At 33.8% G+C, this 22,193-nt stretch overlaps 1 protein-coding gene across 1 annotated transcript in view; it reads left to right on the forward strand.

Moving 5' to 3' along the window:
* Nucleotides 1-22,193, forward strand: part of LOC128990300 (ankyrin repeat and BTB/POZ domain-containing protein 2) — a 119,783-nt gene that overhangs the window by 35,769 nt on the left and 61,821 nt on the right. Inside the window, exons 3-4 of the mRNA XM_054412629.1 lie at nt 19,865-19,931; nt 21,772-22,020. Coding sequence (XP_054268604.1) covers nt 19,865-19,931; nt 21,772-22,020 — 316 coding nt within the window. The remainder of the gene's footprint in view (nt 1-19,864; nt 19,932-21,771; nt 22,021-22,193) is intronic.

Genomic DNA, 22,193 nt, shown 5'->3' on the forward strand with positions numbered 1-22,193 from the left:
ACTCTTAGTACCAAAAGCTATATAAATCCAGCAGTTATAAGATATTTTAGTTACTGTATTAAGAATATGATTTGTATTCGATTTAATCTAGTCAGGAATTTTATTTCTTTCCCGAAGCAGCAAAGGTAAGTTTTTATTCAGCGACTTTTTTTATGTAGCCTAATTTGTGTATAATCTAAAGAAAAGGTAAATTTTGTGGATCTTAATTTATTTTTAATGTGAATTTCTTTGGATCCATATTTAGTAAAGGAGCTGACAATTTGACTCATCTTCAGGTTTCATGTGATGAAAGTGATATTTAGAAGTGCCTTACTTTATAATTTCTAGTAAGTTAGACCTACTCAATAATTTATTTACAAATAATTCTGTTTATGAATGGAATAATTTAAGAATTACCTTTAAATCACAGGTTCACTCTTTTGTGCTGATAACGCTTCACCTAAAAATAACGTAGGATTAATAACCTTTTTTTTTATTTGCAAAATTTTATTAAAATTCTAACATTGTTGTTCCTATGCTTATTCGGTCAATCAAACTTAAGAAGGTTTAAAGCTTCGTCTACAGCTCTCCGCCATCTGTCTCAGTCTTACATTTGCATATCCTTCGGCTTTAAATATCATTCACGTCTTTCACTCTTTGACGTCCTTTAGAGATTAATACCTAAATATTCTCTAGGGTTAGAATAATTCAAAAATGATTAAATAAAAATATTTTCAGTTGGTTCACGACTAACAAAAAGTGAAACCAGTGATTGTTGAAATGCTCACTCTCTAATTAAACAATTTCATAATACACTTGGTAATTTGTCAGTAACACAGATCTAGGGCATCCTGAGTCATTTGCTGTAGTCTCTCCTCCTGCCGACTGTCGCAGATGTGATCAGATAATTAACCTGTTGTGGTAACACTACCAGCTTCTCACACTTTCCTTGGCAATGGCATTCATTGTGTTTATTATTCATGTGAAGATCCCATCACTTTCTTCTTCACTTGTACCATTTCTTCCTTCAATTACATTCGCTCCCTTCTCTGGACCACTTTGAACGGTTATTGCTTCAAATTGTGGTTTTTATCTCAGCAAAATTATTTACACATTTCAATTTGTTGGTGTCCGTTCAGATTTGCTGTACTAGTTTTGTTTTGAGTTGATGGACATTTTTTAATTTGTTGGTGTTACACAATTGCGGTACCAGTAATATTTTGAGTTTTTAGACGTTTTTGTATATGTCCTTTCAAAATTGTTGTACCTACCTGCAATATTTTGAGTTAACAACAGCAGGTTCAAATATCCTTTTTTTCAATGGTTGATTCAACTGGAAGAGTTATGGGACTTTTCCTCTTCCGCCTATTAAATTTTAAAATATTTCTTGACTCATGCCAATTTTTTATGTGCTCAGACTTAAAATTGTATTTGTCAAAATTAAATGAAAAATGTTGTTTGATAACAACTCCAACTCATTGGTAGGTCTATCTTATAGCAAAAGACTTACTTATGTATTATTAAATATGTTTTTCTTCATCACATTACTGTAATAATGAATATTGAATATTTAGATGCTAACTTTGTTTGCATGAAAGTTTCTGAAGTTAATTGAAAAGTGTATATATTAGTATTAGTAACCAGAGTAAAAATAATTCTGTAAGGAAGTTTCAATTTCAGTTCTATTTTGTTGACAAAATCAAATATTGAAAAAGTTAATCTGGTCTAAACCCTTCCAAATTTTGTGGACTTGTCAGGGCTCAAACCTGTTTTTCTCACATTAAATTAATATGTGATTACCAAAGCAACCCTTCATACATGAGGCAATTAGAGACATGCAAAATTATTGTTTCTGCATCATCCACTTCTGTTGAGATAAATATTGTAATCAGAAGTAATGGAATAGAGTGAGCTCAATACCTATCAGTGTCCAATCAGGAAATCATATTGAGATTTCACATTGAAAACCAAGAGAGATAAAATATAGTGTGATTGTTACCTCTAACTATTGCTACGAAATGGGATAAATCGTCAATGCGTAGGTACACACATTCTGCATCACTTAATTTTTAGAGTAAATTTACCCTCATTCTGTTGTATTTGAATGTTTTGAAGAAATTGTCCTACTGTTTCTTCTAAGTTTTTTGATTGTTTGAAACTGGATCCAGTTGTCCCTGCCCATTGGTCATTTTAATAAATGATCCTGGCTAAGAAGCCAGCTGATCATAGTCAATAACAAAGCTGTCATCTTATCCTTTCAAGTCTCATCCTTTACCTTACACTACACACACTGTTGTGTCTAGGGGTAGAAATCTAATCTAATCTAAACATAGGTATAATTTAATACAGTATCTTTGGACAAAAAACCAAGAAGTCATTCTGGATCTAATATTTACAAAATTTTCTTGCTATCTATAAATTAGGATTAATTTGGTTAATCTTAAATGGTTTGTTGAATATGCTAATGACAAATTTTAAATGTAGCTAACTCGTTCAAATCCTCTCAATGATATACTGTAACTCACAAACCGTCAGTTTGACAACATTTAAAAATTACCTGATACTCATATTATCAATTGATTATTGTGTCCTGACACAAACGTGTTTATTGATGCATTACTAACTACATACTGCATAATCATTGCATCAGGTTCTGGTTTAATTGATTTGTAAGTAAGTGTAGCTCAGTTCCTGCTAGTTATGCATTACGACTTTCTATATCCTTGGCACATATTGTTGTGATGTACCACTATGTACATAAAATAGCATGCATTTTATTGAGTATATTGGAACACATTTAAATTAATTTAACTTTTTAAATACAATTTTTTTGTTAAAAGTGTGTACTTGTTTTTTTCCATCAGTAAGAAGATCTATGTATTCTGTGATACATTAAGTTACTTCCAAATCTGTATAATGGTGATTACAAAATTAATTATTGTGAATTATGAACAACCATGTAAAACTAATGTAAACAATGAATCTATAAAATAGAATAAAAAATAGCACATACTGTAGCACATACTAGGCCCAGTTTTCAGTGGGTTTCACTGTTTCACTGTACGTCCAGAGTGCACGGCGATTCAGATTCAGATTTTTGGTGTCAGGAATGGCACTTGTATTCAAATTTTTTTCATCCTTACTTTTAGGGTTAGCACTAAACGCTCCAGGCAAATTGTTTTGTCTGTGTAGGTTACACAAGTTTCTTACAATACGATGTCCAATTTTAATAATTAGTTTAGGTGGTTTCGGGCTCCATTCAACGCAATATAGAAAGAAGCTCTGTAATATCATGAACACCATTTCACTGGCTGTAACTTCACAACAGATTCAGACGTTATAATTGTATACCTTAATTCCTCCTCAGACAATTTCATAACAACTTAATAATTTTTGACTGACTTGCTTCTTTGCTAACAGAGTCAGAACCGGCGGCGTATTTCCTGCTTCCACTGTGACCACCAACAAAATATCTGACTCAGATTAACCACGTGGCGAAAATCTGAATCTGAATCAATCGGCATGCACTCTGGACGTACCATTAGTTGTGTTTCTCAGATAAGTAGTTAGTTGTAAATAAGGGTATTAGGCCTACTACATTACTCATGACTAAAATTGCCTTTTGAAAAGCTAAAAAAATCAACCAATGTTAATTTACCCTTGTGAAAACACATTCAACCTGCATAGATTTAACCAGAATAAATTTCCATAGAAATGGTCAATTTAAGGTAGTAAAATAAATCTCGGAAAGAGTTTGGTGACCGTGTGGGAGAAGAGTTTGGACAACGGGTTTTATTGACAAATTAGATGTAAAGAAAAATGTCCACCGGGAATGTTTTCCAAGGATGCTCACTTTTCCAACAATGAAATGATGGGAAGTGGTGGGATCGTGGGAGTGATTATTCATTGTTAATTAGTAACGAGCGTCCCACCGCAGACATTGGCCGGGCCTTGCAGTTTCACTGGGGCTGTTATAGTTACTGGAGCGGCCTTAACGTGTGCATAATATACTACTAGATTGTGTTAGTTTTATAGCTCTTTAATTTTTTTATTTAAAATTTTTTATTTATAAAATTTTTAGATTAAATTTTAAATCGGTGTGTTATTGTAAAACAAACGTTTGTTTGAGTTTATTGTTGTTTACTATGTGATCAGTGTAAAAAAGATGCGATGTTCAAAAAATTGTAAATGCCACCTCTGCCGGGAACTGGCCAACGGTTTGGGTGGCAACAAGTCAGGCCGCAGTAAGTCTTGTGAAGCGATTGAAAGTAACTTCATCCTTAGGGAGAGACCGGAGAAGTACAAATGTGTCGTGAAAGTTCCGGGACCTTCGTCGTCTTCCACGCTGGATGTGGATTTCAAAAAGAACAGGTAGCCTACTTTTAATTTTCTGGAACAAATGGTTTTCATTTATTATTTATTTGTATTAGCGAATTTCCCATAGGGAATAAGCTATTACCGTAGTACTCATGGTAAGACCTGGACGCGGGACCGATTTTTTTTCGTTTTGAGGTCCCTAGAGGCCAAAAACACCATCCGTTCAAATTCATATATATATTTTAAATCATATATAGATTTTTAAATATATATATATATTTAAAAATCAAAAACATATTTAACAATGCAAGAAAATCTATATAAATAAAATTAGAGTTTTGTCTGTACATTGCTTAGAATAATGAACTTTTTGGTTATTTTTACATTTCATAGGTCAGAGAAACCGAATCAAACCTTATCTCAATTTCTGTCTGTCTGTCTGTCTGTCTGTCTGTCTGTCTATCTGTCATTCTCTTGGTAACGCTAAAATACGCACTTTATTACAACTACTCCTCAATAACTATAGCACTGTCCCGCCTGAAACTTATTTTCCAAATACTATACATATATGAGATGGTTTTAGACGTATTTCATCGAATATGAGACAGTTAGATATTTAACAGTAAACCCTTGAAAATCAAGTTTTTGTCGATTTTTGACGTGGAATTTCTGGAAGCCCATGTTAACCTTATGAGAAATGAAATTATTGAATCTTAACAGCTGTTTCAATTAAACAAGTTGGTTCTGTTCTGTGATGTTCAATAGCATTAAAGTTACAAGGATTACCAACAGGGTGCAGCACTAGCACTATTATTTCTTTTACATTTATGACAACAGCTAATTTGCAACCTGGAGGCGAGTGAGCGTAGCGAACGAGCTAACCTGAAGGCAAGTGAGCGTAGCGAACGAGCTAACCTGAAGGAAAGTGAGCGCAGCGAACGAGCTCCAACATACAGGTGAGTGAGCGTAGCGAACGAACTTCAACCAGGACGTGATTGAGCCATGCAAACGAGATCAGATAGTAAAAATAAAAGTAAGCCTACCGTTATAGGATCGACCGGCAGACACAGAGGTAATTTAACCTTTTATTGATTGTCATACCGATCCGGAACAACAAAAAACAACATAAAATGAAGCTATGTATAATAGTTTGGCCAGCATATCTTAAAATATGCAAACCAACTGCTGTTCTTTATATAAGAAGGTTTCAACTGAATATTATAAGATCCCCGTGCGTAGAACGGGTACACAGCTAGTAATATATATATTTATATATTTATATATATATGTGTCCGTCAGCACAATAACTCGAGCAAAATTTATCCGATTTTGATGAAATTTGGTACAAACGTGCAAACCTACGTTAATTCGAACGAGTTCGCAATCCAGCATGATAGGACCATGGGAACGGGGTTTTATGGGGTAAAAATAGGTTTTTCCCATTTTTGACCCAAAAAACGTAAAATTTAGCAATTTCTTTCAAACCAATTTTGTAGAGCTTAAAAAAACAAATAATTTAGTATATTGAAGCGTTATTATGCGCCTAATGGTTACGGAGAAAATTCCAAAAAATTGTAAATTTAAAATTCCCATGTTATTCTTATGGAGAATAAGTAAATAGTAAACTGTTGTAGTTTGCTTGTTTATAAACATATTTTGATCAAATTTGGAAAATGTTTTTATTTCTTACTAACTATTAACATTTTACAAAAAAAAACTGTTTTACCCTCCCTGATGCAGCAAACCTAAGTACTTGTTAAACTAATTCTATTTAAATCGGGAATAAATGTTATATTTTTAAGTAGACATTTCAGTGTAAATCCAATCAGTCAAATGGAAATTCGCTTAGTCTGCAGGTTTGCTGCGGCGGGGGTATTTTTTAATGTACACCATTGACGATTTTTAAGTTTTTTAATGGTAATTGTCCAAACATCTTATCTATGTTACAACGTCAATCTTTCATCAGATGCACCATTAAATTGAAAGCCCGATAACAAATAACATCTGGTTTTTAATTGTTACTGTGTAAATAGCATGAAATCCGTACTTGTGTATGATGTTAATAGATCCAAATATATGACAACATCTATTATATTTCCAAAATCTACATAAATAAAGCATCACAAACATCTATTTCGAGTAAATAAACCAACACAAGTTTATTGCATTGACCAGCCCATTGGAAATCGGCCTGCGGGGCTGAGTGCATAAGAAATTTGTTCATACCAATAATTTCCGGCAAATCTACATACTCTAAGCTTCATTTTGATCTGCCATGTGCCTATATTTTTATTTGGTAAATGGCCTTAACCGTTAACATAAAATTTGATTGTGTCACTTTAATAATACAATAGATAACATATATTGAAGCCTGTTGTATGCCAAATAATTGCAGAGAAAATTAACAAAAACTATAAAATTAAAAACTCTGATTTTTTATGGAGAATAAGTAAACCAACTGTTGTAGTTTGCCTGTTTATGGTTATATTTCGATCAGATTTGGCAATAATGTAACTCATTTCATACTTAGGCAGGGTGCACACTGGAGAAATCCGTTTCAGGAAACCGATTTCATGAAACGAGAAACTTTAGTTGCTTGCAACACATGGATTAGTTTAACACAGGGCAGGGCACACTGCGTTGCATGAAACTGTAATTTCATTTGTTTCTTGCAACTGGTTTACATGAAATCCAAAAAACAGATTTCGTATAGGCTTCAGTTTCACGTTTCTATTAGTTTTATTAACTTACCTCAGTGTATTGTTTTTTTCCTCAGCACTCGGATCTAACCTCTGGTTGGTGCCCTTCTTTGTTATTAGTGGGCTAAGTAATTCCACCAAACGTTCAAAAAGAGGCTTTGGCATACTAAAAAATCTAAAAAATTTACAGGATCGCTGCATAATTAACTAGCTAAAATGTAAGTATTGTGTTGACCATCCCTAATCAACAGCGGTGAACCCAATACTTCCTTCTTTTAGTTTTATTTAGCCACCACCATCATCATCATCCGAGTTCATATCAAGAAACTGATTGTATCCCGTTTCTTCTGTGTGCATTTGTTAAAGAACTGGTTTCCTTGAAACCAATTTGACGAAACCAGTTTCCTGAAACGCGTTTCTCCAGTGTGCACCCTGCCTTAGACTAGCAAGCTCGTTGTGGTTAAATACAACGGTCTCTAGTAAAGTAAAATAATGTTTATGAAATCCATACACCACTTTACACACTAATATTAATTGTAAAGATTAAGCACATTACATTAGAATCACACACTTAATATAAGGAACATACTTTAAACACAAATGCAAATTGTTAACAACAACGTTTAATCAAAGAAAAATCAAACGGTAACAATCTATACTTATTTAATACGCAAGCAGGATTTTTGTGACAATTACTCCCCCGAAACTACTGAACCGATTGACAAGTTTTTGGTGTCATTGGAAAGAGCATAACGTGAAGTTGTGCAGGAAACTTTCTTTTTAGGGAAATAATTAGAGAGTGAGGCCCTGGGGCCCTTTAAAGATTCGTATTTCTCCATAAGATTAGCATGGAAAATAAACATTGTTTTGAAACTCCAGCTGTTGTCAGAAATTAAATATTAATAATTTGTCTCCATGGAAGCATGAGAAAATTCACAATGTTTACATTTGCTTTGACATTTAAATGTAAACAACCAGAACTGTCAAATGCCTATTTCACAATTTCAGACAGCTGATCCAAAAAAAAAAAATAAACAACTATATGTGGTAGGTTTATTTAATCTTACACTTTATGATAGATTATCTATAATATTAAAACGAAACAGTGTTTTTTTATTTCACGATTCTGAATCAACCACTCGACGGATTTTCATGATTTTTGTGTTGAAAGTAAGATAATTTTAAGAACTAGGGAATGTCGAAGCCATAATTTTAGTTTAGGGTCCCAGTTTTTTAGAAATTAAGTTTTAATTTTTAAAAAGTCTAGCAGCCGACGCTAAGATTCTAAACTAGCTCTTGGCATAAAATAATTTGCTTAACATAACAGCTGTAAACATTCAGCTTTTGTGTCACAAATTCAGCATTTGGATAAAAATGTAAAGACATACTTAGGGTTGACTTATTTATACTATGTGTAATGCTAATCATTGATACGTTCAATCCTTCGATAAGAGGATGACAGATTATTTAAATATACATAGTTAAATACTAGGATGTTCAAATTATTATTTTAAGTATTCTTTTTAATCTTTGGTTTGTTTTAGCGCAATATAATTTGTTTTAACTAACAGCTGGTTAAATATAAAAATGCTCTATAGAACTATGAGGTTATTTTATTTACTCAGATTTTGTAATTGATTATAGGAAATAAGTAAGATTAGTAGACCACCGAGATAAGTAACACCATCGAAGTATACAAGTCGAGGCTCTGTACACGAGTCTTAAAAAATGATATGCAAATTATTTTACTGCTCAACTTTTTTAGGAAAGGGTAGAAAAATCTCAATTTTTACATATTTTAATTCATCTTGGTGGATTTTTGTTTACAATCAATGTTTTTGAATGCTTCTTTGTTTGGATTAGGCCCGGGAATATTGATGTCATAAAGAAGGAGATCGAGATCAAGAATCATCAGGAATACGATTTTAAATTACCACCACAACCTCAGACGGGTTTTATCCAAAGATATACAGATGAATGACATAGATTGAACACAACGTCATCATTGACCTAGGATACTGCAATTATTAGACTTACCATCCTTTTATGAAATCTAAAAAGTTGTTTGGTGTGTGTTTAATTGTGGTTACGTTTGGAGGTGCTGAATATTTTATAGTTTAAATAAATGAATATGGGGAATTACGATGTACATTGATTCAATGAGGGTGGTTTAATTATCAGGATATTAGAACTGACAACGGAATGGATAATAAACATAGACAATTAATTACGTCACTAGCTTTACTAGCGTGTTTACGTGTTAAATTCCTTCAACAAGTGACCAGTTCTTTTTTTTCAAATTAATATTATTTTATTTTCGTTTCAGCTGTTTACAAAACAAACTATATGTTGTTGTTTTTACTTTTCTTTGTTTTCACTTATTTATTTAGCAAGTTATTTATTACTTATTTATTTGATGGAGTGAAATTGATATAAATTATATGTTTAGACGATTTGTTTGATGTCAGGACACCAAATTTATAATTATGTGTACTGTGAATTTTATTGGATGTTTTCGTTTTATTTTAGGGAGTTTCTATTCAGACCTACTGGAAATTGTGTATAGTATGAGTAAGTGTATTGTGGTGTTATTGATTATGGAAGAGGCAGGTATGCGATGGAAGGTGATATCATTGACTAGGCCTATACACTTCTCAATTGATAATTACTCTTTCTACTTTAGGCTGCAATAAAATTTGTCTTTATACGTGTAAACTAGCTGTTCTGAATTATAGGCCTACACAGTTTTAACTGACTATTCCCGTACGTAGGACGGGCTAACACCTCGTTTATTATAAATCTATTTCAATGATTATGAAACAGATTTTTCCCGTTGCGAAGCAAAAATTAATAGCAAGGAGAAGAACATATTATGTTAATTGTAAACCGTCAATGTGTAAATTATCTATGTTGTATTAAAAATGTGTATAGTTTTGGATGTTGGTTTGTGTTTAATGATATAAGCTATTAGTTATTGAATTTGCATTTTAAGGATTTGGCATATGAGTAAGCTTATGATAAATAACACCATTTCAGAGTACTGCCAGTTTTTGCCTAACTCTGTCCTGTAGAGTTTAAAGTAGCCTACACCTTAGTGTCTACAAATTGGCTAAATAACTTAGGTATGGTACTTTATAAAAGCTGGCAGCCTTTTTTACGTTGACTTAAATTGTAAGCTTACCTTTTCCCGTCCATGGGCAGTTTGATTGTTAATAATTAACCCTTTAAACTGGAATAGGAGTGTTATATAAATTGTGAGTATTTCCATTAGTTAATAATCTTTAGGTGGACTCCTTTAAAATCATCGGAAATTATGACTGTTTATTAGTTTTTAAACAAGTTATTTGTTTATAAATAACTCCTGTACTTCTTTGCAATTGCTCGATTTCGAGCAACATGTACACTAGTAAGCTGTTAAATTATTAACACGTGTTTTGTATGATTAGATTATGCATAATAGCAAACCAATTATTTGCTATCTATAAAAATTATTGTTTTTCTTTTCCGAGTCGGGTTAGCTCCTTTACCCGACCGATTTTCATAATGTTGCCCTTAAATAAAGGTATGGGCGCACCACAGATTTGCCATCAAGCATGGGCATTCATTTTGACGTATATTTCAAGTTATGCACAAACTGCCTCCCTGTATAATTCTTATGGGAGTTAAATTTGGTTTTTTTTTCAAGTTCGTTTGGCTCTTCTACCCGACCGATTTTCATAATTTTGGTCTTAAAATAAAGCTATGCCATTTGTCACCAAGCATCAACATTAATTTATCTAATATATTACCGGTACTCGACAAAAAAATATAAATTTGATTTTTTTTATTTTTTACTTCAATTAAAGATGTACTCCAACAGTTCTAATTACATTACCCTATATGTTTTGGTCTACAAACCTTAAGTGAAATACCAGCTTTCATGAGTTATTGATTATTAAGATTGGACTACCTAAAGCACACTGCTGAATGACTAATCAACAATAATTATAATCGTTTTAGTACTTATCTGCAATCAATAATAAGTAACTCTATTTTTATTTATGTTATTTTATATGTATCGGTCTTAAATACTTCTAGAAATAAAGGCTTTCATTTGAGATATTGATAGTTTTAATCAGTTAAGTTCAAGATACTGTATCGCTCAATCAGAAAACATAAATTTGATAATATCTTGGATATGGAATTTAGCTTTAGATATATTTACTAAATTCTAATTACGTTATCCTATTTTTTTACCTTAAAACCTTCAGTGAAATACCAGCTTCCATTTAAACTATTGATTATTAAGATCGGACGTACCTAAAGCACACTGCTAAATCACGAACAACCCGAATTGTTCAAAAAATTGAGCTAATTTATCATCGATTTATAGTCAAACGATCTTGCTTGCAACCTCAACAGTGACTTTGACCTGTGATTTGTGACCTTTGGCAGTGACTTTGACTTCACCTAGTAAATCTGAAAAAATCTAAATTTCATAATTATTTGCAAATCTACACAAATTAGGCTTTCCAATGACCTATTAATTAATAAAATCGGTTCAGTAGAACTGTAGATTTAATTGTACAAAGTTTAACAACAACATCTTTAACTCAGTTTTTTCTTACCACTATAAATTGGGAGGTTGCTTCATTTTTGCAAATAACTTTGAAATGGTGAGGAAATCGACTTAAGTGGAAGGTGATATTCTGATAGAGAATAAAATTTCCTACAAATTACTATTATGTATTTCTTGAAAATACTCATTTAAGGTAGCAGTTGGCTACAAATATAAACTTGGAAATATAAACTTAGAAAAAAGGTATTTTAACTGTATTATTTTTTTCACCTCAAATATGTAATTAAATCAAACGTTCATAATTATTTGCAAATTTACACGAATTAGGCTTTCCAACGATTAAGTAACTAAATTGGTCCGGTAGAAGTCTAGATTTAGTTGTACAAGTTTAACAAAAATATATCTAATTCAGTATTTTCTCACCACTATAAATTTGGAGGTCACTTAGCTTATTGCCAATAACTTTTAAATGGAGGGGAAATCGACCAAAGTGGATGTGATATTCTGAAAAAGAATAAAATTTACTACAAATAACTACTATGCATTTCTTAACAAAAATATATCTAATTCAGTATTTTCTCACCACTATAAATTTGGAGGTCACTTAGCTTATTGCCAATAACTTTTAAATGGAGGGGAAATCGACCAAAGTGGATGTGATATTCTAAAAAAGAATAAAATTTACTACAAATAACTACTATGCATTTCTTGAAAATACTTAATAAAGGCAGCCAAAAGCTGGCTAGGCCTACAAATAGAAACTTAAAAACAAAAACTTGAAAAAATCAGTTTTTGATGTATCTTTGTTATTTTTACTTTTTCAACACAAATATTTAATAAAATCACACTTTCATAATTATTTGAAAATCTACATAAATTAGGCTTTCCAATGACCTTAAAATAGTTAACAAATATAACAAATATTAACACATATTTAACATTAATTTAACATTAACAAATATTTAATGATTAGTCAATTAACAAAATCAATCCAGTAGAAGTCTAAATTTAGCTGTACAAAGTTTAACAAAAATATCCCTAACTTAGTATTTTCTCATTACTATAAATTCGGTGGTTTGCTTAGCTTAATTGCAAATAGCTTTTAAATGGTGAATGTAATTGACCAAAGTGAAAGGTGATGCTCTGAAAGAGAAAATGTCAGAAAATCAGATTTCGTAGCCTCACTTCAGCAAAATTTAGTCGATTGTGAATTTACTGTTAAATGTGAATGCGAGAAAACAAATTCAATCTCTGATGTATTTTTACGAGCCCAGTTCATCCGTGGCCTTCGAGATGATTGGCTTAAAGAACAGATTTTACAATCAAATCTCTCTAGTTTTGACGAAATACTCAACAAGGCTATTGCTTTATAGAGGCATCAAAAATTGACAACAAAGAACTTTCTAAACCTAATCAGACATCAAGTTTTAACAATTTTACTTCTACCGAATCTACTAATGTGATTTCCAGTAGTTACAGAACTTCCAGAGACCGTTCGAAAGATCCAGGAAACAGAAGATTAAATTCAAACAACAGATCTTCACCTGAAAACTACTAAAAGTCTTGTAAACTAACTTCAAATATGAACCAATTTTCTAAAAAGTTAAATAAAATCAGTCTCAAGTTAGTTGGAACAAATTTACTATTTCTTTTTCAACACACAATGTTTACATTCATGTTTCTTTTAAATTATCATAGTTAAACATCTGTTAATATATCTGAAATACAAGTCATATCTTTGCAAAGAGGATAATATTGAATTATATACCAATATTACATTTTATAACACACTCCCCCTTTTTTTGCGAGGTCGCAAAATAAGAAGTCTTCATTCAGTCCTTCTCCGGTAACTTCCAGTGGGTACAGTCGTTGTATGGGTCAATCTGTTAATTTCTTTCACTCGGTTTTCAACAAAAACAGACCACTTCCCTTGCTTTGCAATCCATGCTAGAACTACGGTGGGTATGGACTATATCCATACCCAGTTTATTATATAGTCCAGCCAATAATAAACTGGGACTTTGGGGTTGTTGAGACACTGTAAAGCTAGACATGAGAGTCTCACACCAGTAATTGCACCCATTAACTCAAGACGAGGTAAAGTAATTGGTTTGATTGGTGCAACTTGTGATTTGGCTAATATAAGATTTATGTCAATGATACCATCTACTTCGGTTCTTAAGAATATACAACATCCAAAAGCAGCTTTACTGGCATCACAAAAAACATGTACTCTACTTGAAGCATTCAAAAATATTCTCCTACTCAGTACGCACATTTTCAGACAGCCAAGTTCCTCGACCCATTTTTGAAACTGTACCTGTAGGTTTTGAGGTAGTTCTTCATCCCAAGTCTTTTGCAAAATAATTTTGGGAATCAGTCCAACCGGAGCAGTAAAACCAATAGGATCGAAAACCTTTTGAGCACATGATAGCAATGTCCTTCTGGTAAGTACTGAGTCCTTGATATTCAAAGGTTGAACATTACAGTACAGTTCATCTTTAGAGCATAACCATCTAAGTCCCAAGACGTTCTCAACTTGTTCAGGAGTTTTAAAGTAACCGTTACCAGCCCAACCCCTTAGGTTAAAGCCTCCTAGCTTTAAAAGTGTTTGAGCATCATTTATGAAATTCTCTTGCTCAGAAATACTGTTAACTCCCGTAAGGCAATTGTCAACATAAAAAGTTTTTAGCAAAGCCTTGGCTACATGTCTAAGATTGGTAGGAGCGTTTTCCAGAAGATTATTTAATACTGCTCCCAAAAGAAAAGGACTACACGACAAACCGAAGACAACTCTAGCATGGCGGTAAACGATCACGTGACTGTCTTCCCACCACAAAAATCTTAACATGTCTCGATCATCATGGTCAATTCTAATTTGTAGAAAAGCCTTTTCAATATCTGCCGTTAAAGCAAATGCATGTAATCTAAAATTAGTCAGTACCTTAGGTATTAACTCTATCAAGTTAGGTCCAGACTCAAGACATCCATTAACAGAATATCCATTTATGTCTTTAGCGGAAGCGTCAAAGACAGGTCTGATCCTCGTGGTGCTTCCCTCCTTGACAACAACCCGGTGTGGTAAATAGTGACTTTTCAATGGCTGTGAAATGTTTTCATCTGTCACTCGCTCAATTATGCCTTTGGTCAACCAATCCTTCAATACTAAATCATAATCAAGATACATATTACTCTGTTTCAACTTACGTGTTGTTGACAACAGACGTTTTTTGGCTACTTCACGGTTCGTATCCAGAGGGGGGTGGTCTTCAATCCAAGGTAGTTTTACCTCGTAGCGTCCATCCACATCTCTGGTGACAGTGTCTTTGAAGAACGCTAAAACATCTCTATCTCTCTCCTCTTTCTGTTGCTTGACACTCGGATCCATTATACCCATTGTCTCTAGTTCCCAAAATTGCCTAATATCTTGTGAAGATTGGAAGGCCACAAACATGGAGGAGACAAAAGAAGAATCCTCGTCAGACGTGCCAACAATTGTCCAGCCCAATCGAGTTTTTACAGCTACAAGTTGCTCATTTACCTTATGAAACTCTGGAGTGATGATCTGTGTCCAAACGTCAGCTCCTAATAAGACATCAATACCAGTGAAGTCATCGCCATCACAAGAAGAAACATCAGTCAGAAATATGTTTTCTTTCTCTAAAAGAGTGATCAAGCTGTAATCACAAAACTTAGGAACATGATTACATATAACATGTTGTTCTACAACGTTGACACTTGTCCGAAAGTTCTCATTTATTGAGCTCAAATTTAATTCATAGGTGTTATGATATTTAGGACCGGTTTGTTTACCTCCAAAGACTTCTTGCTGGATCAGAACTTTACCATTGCTTGAGAGACTCAATTTAGATACACAGAGACTAGAAATGAAGCTTTTCTGTGAACCTGAGTCACATAAGATTCTAACCCTTTTCGGTTCCCCATTTACATTAACAAAGGCATACAAAGTCTGTAAATAGGTAGTTTTACTTTTGTTGTTCAAAGTCGAAAATGAACTAGTACTTTGAACCGGAGTTGGTTTTGACTTGTCCTCACCACTCGGCTTGGATTCATTAGTGGTAGGGATCTTTTGACATAAGATTGCCAGATGTTTACCCATACAGATGTGACATTTTACCTGAATCCTGCACTTACTTGCTAAGTGTCCCTTCTTCAAACATTTAAGACACAACCCCTTTTTCTTCGCAATCTCGGTTCTTTCTGAGGTTGTCTTATCAAAGATGGAAAAACAATCAGATGAATTGTGAGTTGATTTTCCACAAAATGCGCAAAGATTCTTATTAGGGTACATACTTGTGCTCATTTTAGGATCCTGATGCCCATCAGAGGATACCAGAACTGCTGCTGAAGGTGTCTTAGGCTTACCAGTTCGTTGTTGTTTCTGTAAATCTTCATTTACCTTGTTATTTTCACTACTAACTACCCCAAAACATCCTTCTCTCAACTTAAATCTCTCCTCTGCCTCGACTTCCGTCTTTAGGAACAACAATAGCTCTCGTAAGCAATTACCAGGCTCCATTGTGGTCACATTTTTGCCTACTCGATACCTTTCCTAAACTTTAAAAATATTCTCTGGTATTGAAGTTTCGACAAGAGGGAATAACATAGCGGAATATTTTTCCTTAGTGACGCCCAAAGTTTCAAGAGCCCGCAGCTGCACTTCAAGTCTATCATAGAGGTTAGTGACAGACACCTGGCTACTTTTACTTAACACTAAGGTCAACAGCTCCCTTACATAATACTCGATTAGTAATTCGTCTTTGCCAAATCGAGATTTCAAGAGCTCGATTGCTTTATAATAGTTTTCCTGAGACAAAGGAAAACCCTCGATCAGTTTTAGAGCCGCGGAACCTGGTGTCATTGATTGAATTAAATATTCAAATTTATCCTCATCACGTAGACTCTGATCATTATGGATTTTCGAAAACTGTGACCAAAATCCAATCCAATTTTTGAACTGCCCGTCAAATTTTTTTAGTTCAATTTTTGGTAAACGAATTTTGGTTTCATGTTTAGAGAGGTTCAACTCACCTCGGTCGCTGCAGGGAGAAGTTTTTTACCAGGTTTTTGTATTGGGCCTCCATGTTGAACCACTTGTCTCGAAACTCTAACGAAGCGTCGTACTCTGCGTCCAGGTCAGCGTCAGAAGTGTTCTCGCCTAGCATCACGTCTTGTATCTGTTCATCCATAGTGAAGAGATTGTCACATGTCGCCTCCATACTTAAATATTGTGTTTCAATGGCTACCAGGAGTTCTTCTTTTGGCAAATCTTCTTTTAAAACATTTTCAAAATTATTATGTGTTTTCAAAAATTGTCGTCGAAGCTGTCTTCTCTTCCTGTTTAAACGTATTAGGTCATCTGCCATTTTTTGTTAATTGACCTTCAGGTTTTATACAATAATTAATACTTCAAAATAATTTATTCTTCTAATAATCCTGGCAGGGTCGCCAAAAATGTAAACTAACTTCAAATATGAACCAATTTTCTAAAAAGTTAAATAAAATCAGTCTCAAGTTAGTTGGAACAAATTTACTATTTCTTTTTCAACACACAATGTTTACATTCATGTTTCTTTTAAATTATCATAGTTAAACATCTGTTAATATATCTGAAATACAAGTCATATCTTTGCAAAGAGGATAATATTGAATTATATACCAATATTACATTTTATAACAAGTCTAGATCGTCCAGATCTGTCTCCCGAAAAAGGTACATCGACTTCAAGGCCTTGGGAATTGAAAACGTATTTTTGCGATGTGGTAAAAATAGTCACAAGGCAAGTAACTGTAGAGTAGACTATAAGAAGCTCTCGTGTAATAACTGCAAAAGAAAAGGACATGTATCAAAAGTTTGCATTCAATCACTACTCAAAAATTCAAAAGTAGATTTAGTTGAACCGTACTTAAATTCAGCTATTAATAGTGAACAGTACAATCAACCTTTTCATGACCCAACATACGGCATTCATAGCATGAATTGTACCGTAGTAGACCTTTTTGAAATGACTCCCGGTCTCGACAAATACCTCATTGATGTAGAATTAAACGGCAAACGTCAAAGTTTTGAAGTCGATTCCGGTGCAAAATTTTCCCTACTTTCAGAAAGTGATTTCAAGAAACTCAAGCTTGGCATTTCCCTACAGAATTCTAATGTTTGCTTTCGGTCATACACAGGTAACATCATTAAGCCTGTTGGAAAGGTATTTGTTACTGTAACGTACAATGGTAAACAGATAGATGATGAATTACACATCGTACCTGCAGGACATGACGCTTTGCTAGGTAGACAGTGGATTAGAGTGTTAGAAATCGAGCTTCGTCAAGTGTACGACTAAATGTTTCAGAAACCTTCACACCATGTTTCAATACACAAAGTAAACTCGATAAACGCTTTTTCAACCAAACTCAAAACATGCAGTAGTTCAACAGATCAACAAATCGGGGAAGAAGTGAACCAGCTTTTTTTCTCAATCACTTTTTCAAGTATCCAACTGTGAAATAACTTCAAAGACAATCAAAGAAGAAACCGCAAAAGACCATGAAATGAATGGAATAGTTCGAACCCTGAAAAACAATTCTACTGACTCAGAATACACCCTACTTGACGGTATATTGTTTCGAAAAGACAGAATTGTAATTCCAACATCTTTACGCTCCAAAATACTCAGTGAACTTCATGAAACTCATCTGGGAATAACCAAAATGAAGCAACTCGCTCGACGCTATGTTTACTGGCCAGGAATTGACGGTGAAATCGAAAAACTAGTTAAAGGATGCAAAAGTTGCGCCCTAGTGAAAGCAAGTCCACCTAAAGTGTCAGTACATCCGTGGAACCTACCTGAAAATAACTGGGACCGAATACATATAGATTATGCCGGCCCTTATGAAAATCACTATTTTCTTGTTTGTATTGACGCAAGATCTAAATGGGCTGAAATCGAAGTGTTGAAGGAAGTACCTACATCTTCAAACACAATCAATCTGTTAAACAAGATATTTGCTACCCATGGGTATCCAAAAGAATGCGTTTCTGATAATGCTACAATATTTACAAGTGAAGAATTCAGAGCTTACAGCAAGATCAACGGCATATTTCAAAAGTTCATCGCCCCTGGGCATCCAGCCACAAATGGCCTTGCAGAACGCAACGTACAAACTCTGAAGAACAAATTAAAGTCAGCTTCTGAAGAACCCGGAACCCTGACAGACAAAGTAAGAAGAATCTTATTCCGTTATAGAGCTACTCCATTAGCTAGCAACCAAACCCCTGCTGAACTCTACCTCAATAGAAAACTAAGGATTCGACTTGATGCCATATTTCCTTATCAACACCCTAAATCAAATATCCAGCCTGTTTTAAAACCTGTCAGATCGATTCAAGAGGGGGAGAGAGTGCAAGTTCAAATATTCAGTAACAACAGACAAGTTTGGCAGTTTGGAGTAATAAAGAAGAAGCTAGGAAAAAGACATTACATAGTAACACTCGATAGTGGAAGAAATATCAAGAGACACATTAACCAGCTTAGACCAACTCTAGTAATTAAAGAAAAGATGGTAACATTTGGACCTAAGCAATCATTCGATGTACCAAGACTTCCAAACCAAACTCCATCTTATCCTGATCAAAGACCCGACCATATTGAACCAGAACCAGACAAACCTACAGAAGTTAACATTCCAGTTCGCTCTCCACGACCAATAAGACAACGACGACAGCCACCTTGGTTCGAGACTTTATCATTCAAAAATAGTTTATGTTCTTCTCAATAAGTGAGGGAGAGTGTCATAATCTTGTTCTTTTACTCTATTCTAAATAGTCAGTTGTTGGTAAATATTAAATAGTAAACACTTCTTATTGTTACTTTTGAAAACATTACACTACAAACATCTATGTTGTTAAAATAAAGAGATATAATTTACAATGTGCGTGTATTTCAATAGTACGGTCACAACAGATACTGTATTTATTGGTATACGCACCGTAATTGTTTCTATTGTAATGTACCACAATGTTTATTCCCTATGTTTACTACTGTATTAAATAAACACTGTATTTTACTTTATAAAGTATTTTTCACTTTTCCTCTAGAAATTGTTATGTAAAAACAACAATATGTTCTGTAATCCGAACTATTCAATAGTCCGAACTACCCCCGGTCCCAATTAGTTCGGATTAAAGAGGTTCTACTGTATATATATTTTTAGTTATATCACTGAATGGTGTAGAGGATTGAAACCCATGTGTTTAAAAGTCAATATAAAGTTTTGACTATTTGTTGTGTTTCAGACCTGGTGGTGCGGGAGGAGGATCCCGGGAGTTGGTCGCCTACAAGACCTCAGAAACTCCTCCCAGGGTGAGTAACATAGACTTGCCTTACAATCAGTTGGGAGGACACGGTAGTAGGAGATGTAGTTGAATAGTTTCTCATGTGTATGTCAATACATTTACAATATTTTTAATCCCAAAATCAGCCAAAATAGATAACTTTTAAAATTGTCTATTTTGTTACTTGTCCGGAAAATAGATGTTTACCGTACGAGGATGGTTGTTATCACATGAGACAAAGTTGAGTGCGTGATTACCATAGGAATACGGTAACCACATTTTGAACGAGTGACGTGCCACCCTAAAATAGCTTAACAATAGAAAAACTCAGCATCCGTTGTTCCCGTCTTGAGGACTTAACTATCATTCCTTACTGCTTCTCTGAGATGATATGTTTTCATTAGTAACCACTATTTGGCATAAGAATATTAGACTACTTTCAATATCAAACTCTGTATGTGATATTTTTAGAACTAAGTTTTGTGTGAAAAATAAGAAATATTGTGAAAAATTGTAGTAAACATGGTTAAGTTTAGTAACATTTATGTAACCAAGTGTGTATTTTTATTTTACAGAATAATTTTTTGTTTTTAAGGTTCGGAATTTGGTCACTATTAAAAAGTTATTTAAATGCATGTGTAAAGTTCCATTGGTTTTAGCGAATTTCCCTATAGGGAAGTAGCTATTACTGTAGGTGGCACGGTAAGACCTAGACCCGGGACCGATTTACTTTTTCATTTTGATGTCCCCAGAGGCCAAAAACACCATTCGTTCAAATTTTTATATATGTATATATATATAGACTTATATATATATATATATATATATATATATATATATATACGTCCGTGAACGCGATAACTTGAGTAATTTTTGTCCGATTTTGATGAAATTTGGTTTAAAGGTGTAAAGCGGGATAAACTTGAATGAGTTCGCGAACCAGCATGATCGGACCATGGGAACGGGGCTTTACGGGGGGTTTTATGGGGTAAAAATTGGTTTTTCTCACTTTTGACCCTCAAAACACAAAATTTCCCGATTTCTCTTTGGACCTTTTTAAAGAGCTTAAAAAAACAAATAATTTAGTATATAAAAGTATTTTTGTTCGATTATTAGTAACGGAGAAAATTTAAAAAATTGTAAATTTAAAATTCCCATGTTATTCTTATGGAGAATATTGTCAAATGTTGTAGTTTGCTTGTTTATGGATATATTTTGATCAAACTTGGCAAATTTATTTATTTTGTACTAAGCTATCAATATTTTACTCAAAAACACACTTTATTAGTTTCCTTGTAGCAGCAAACCTAGGTACTCGTTAAACCTAATGTTATAAAATATATTTAACTGAAAATCAATTCAGACAAATGGAAATTCGCTTAGTCGGCAGGTTTGCTGCGGCGGGGGTATTTATTTGGTTTGTGATTTTTTACGTTGATAATTATTTATGGGTAATAAACACCTGAGGTCTTTAATAACAAAAGTAGGCTAATTATAATCAGCTGGTAACTGGCAAAATTCTTTACTGTACAGTTTAGTACGTATTTAATCCCATTTGATCGAGTATGCAGGCGGCAAACAGCTGTTTTCTAGACTAAATTATTTTATTAAAACTTCATTAATACAGAGTTGTATGGCAAAAATTTTATTTCTGTAGGCCTACTGTAGTACGTAACAAAATCCCATTTGATTAAGCAATCGGCAAATTCCTGTAAAGCATTAACAAATCTGTAAAAATCAAACAGATTTTTCCTAACTAAATCTATGTTTGGGAAGTCATTGATATTAGATTAGTGTGGCAGAAAAACTTTAAAAATCTTGAAACTATAATGCTTACATATATTAAAAATCGGAATATCTGTTTGCAGTTGAGTGGAAGCAGTCATTCCCTGCCTCAGCAAGTGTCCCCCAAGGAACAGCCAACCCCTGTAGCTGCCCAGTCTACACCCGCTCCAAGGGCCACACCACCCAAACCACCCGCACCCTCACCCGACCCCCCACCACCTGTGCAGGACAAGCATCCTCCCCCCAGACAGCTAGGTGGCTGCTCAGGCAAGAATGTGCTGGGAACATTACCACACCACCACCTCAGTGTGGACGAGCTACGACTACTGCAGGTTAGACATTCATAGAAAATATACAGTGATCGATAAGCAGAATGATAAAATTTGTGGTTGGTGTTGTTAATTCTGCACATGGCTGCATCATTTTTGATAATCTGTTCTTTAAAAAACAACATAAAAATCCAACTTTCAGAAAAAAAAATACCATCAAGAGTTAGTCACTTACA

Source organism: Macrosteles quadrilineatus, unplaced genomic scaffold (assembly GCF_028750875.1).
Source record: "Macrosteles quadrilineatus isolate MER2022 unplaced genomic scaffold, UCM_ALF_1.0 Scaffold_3__2_contigs__length_128488019, whole genome shotgun sequence".
Classification (NCBI taxonomy): Eukaryota; Metazoa; Arthropoda; class Insecta; order Hemiptera; family Cicadellidae; genus Macrosteles; species Macrosteles quadrilineatus.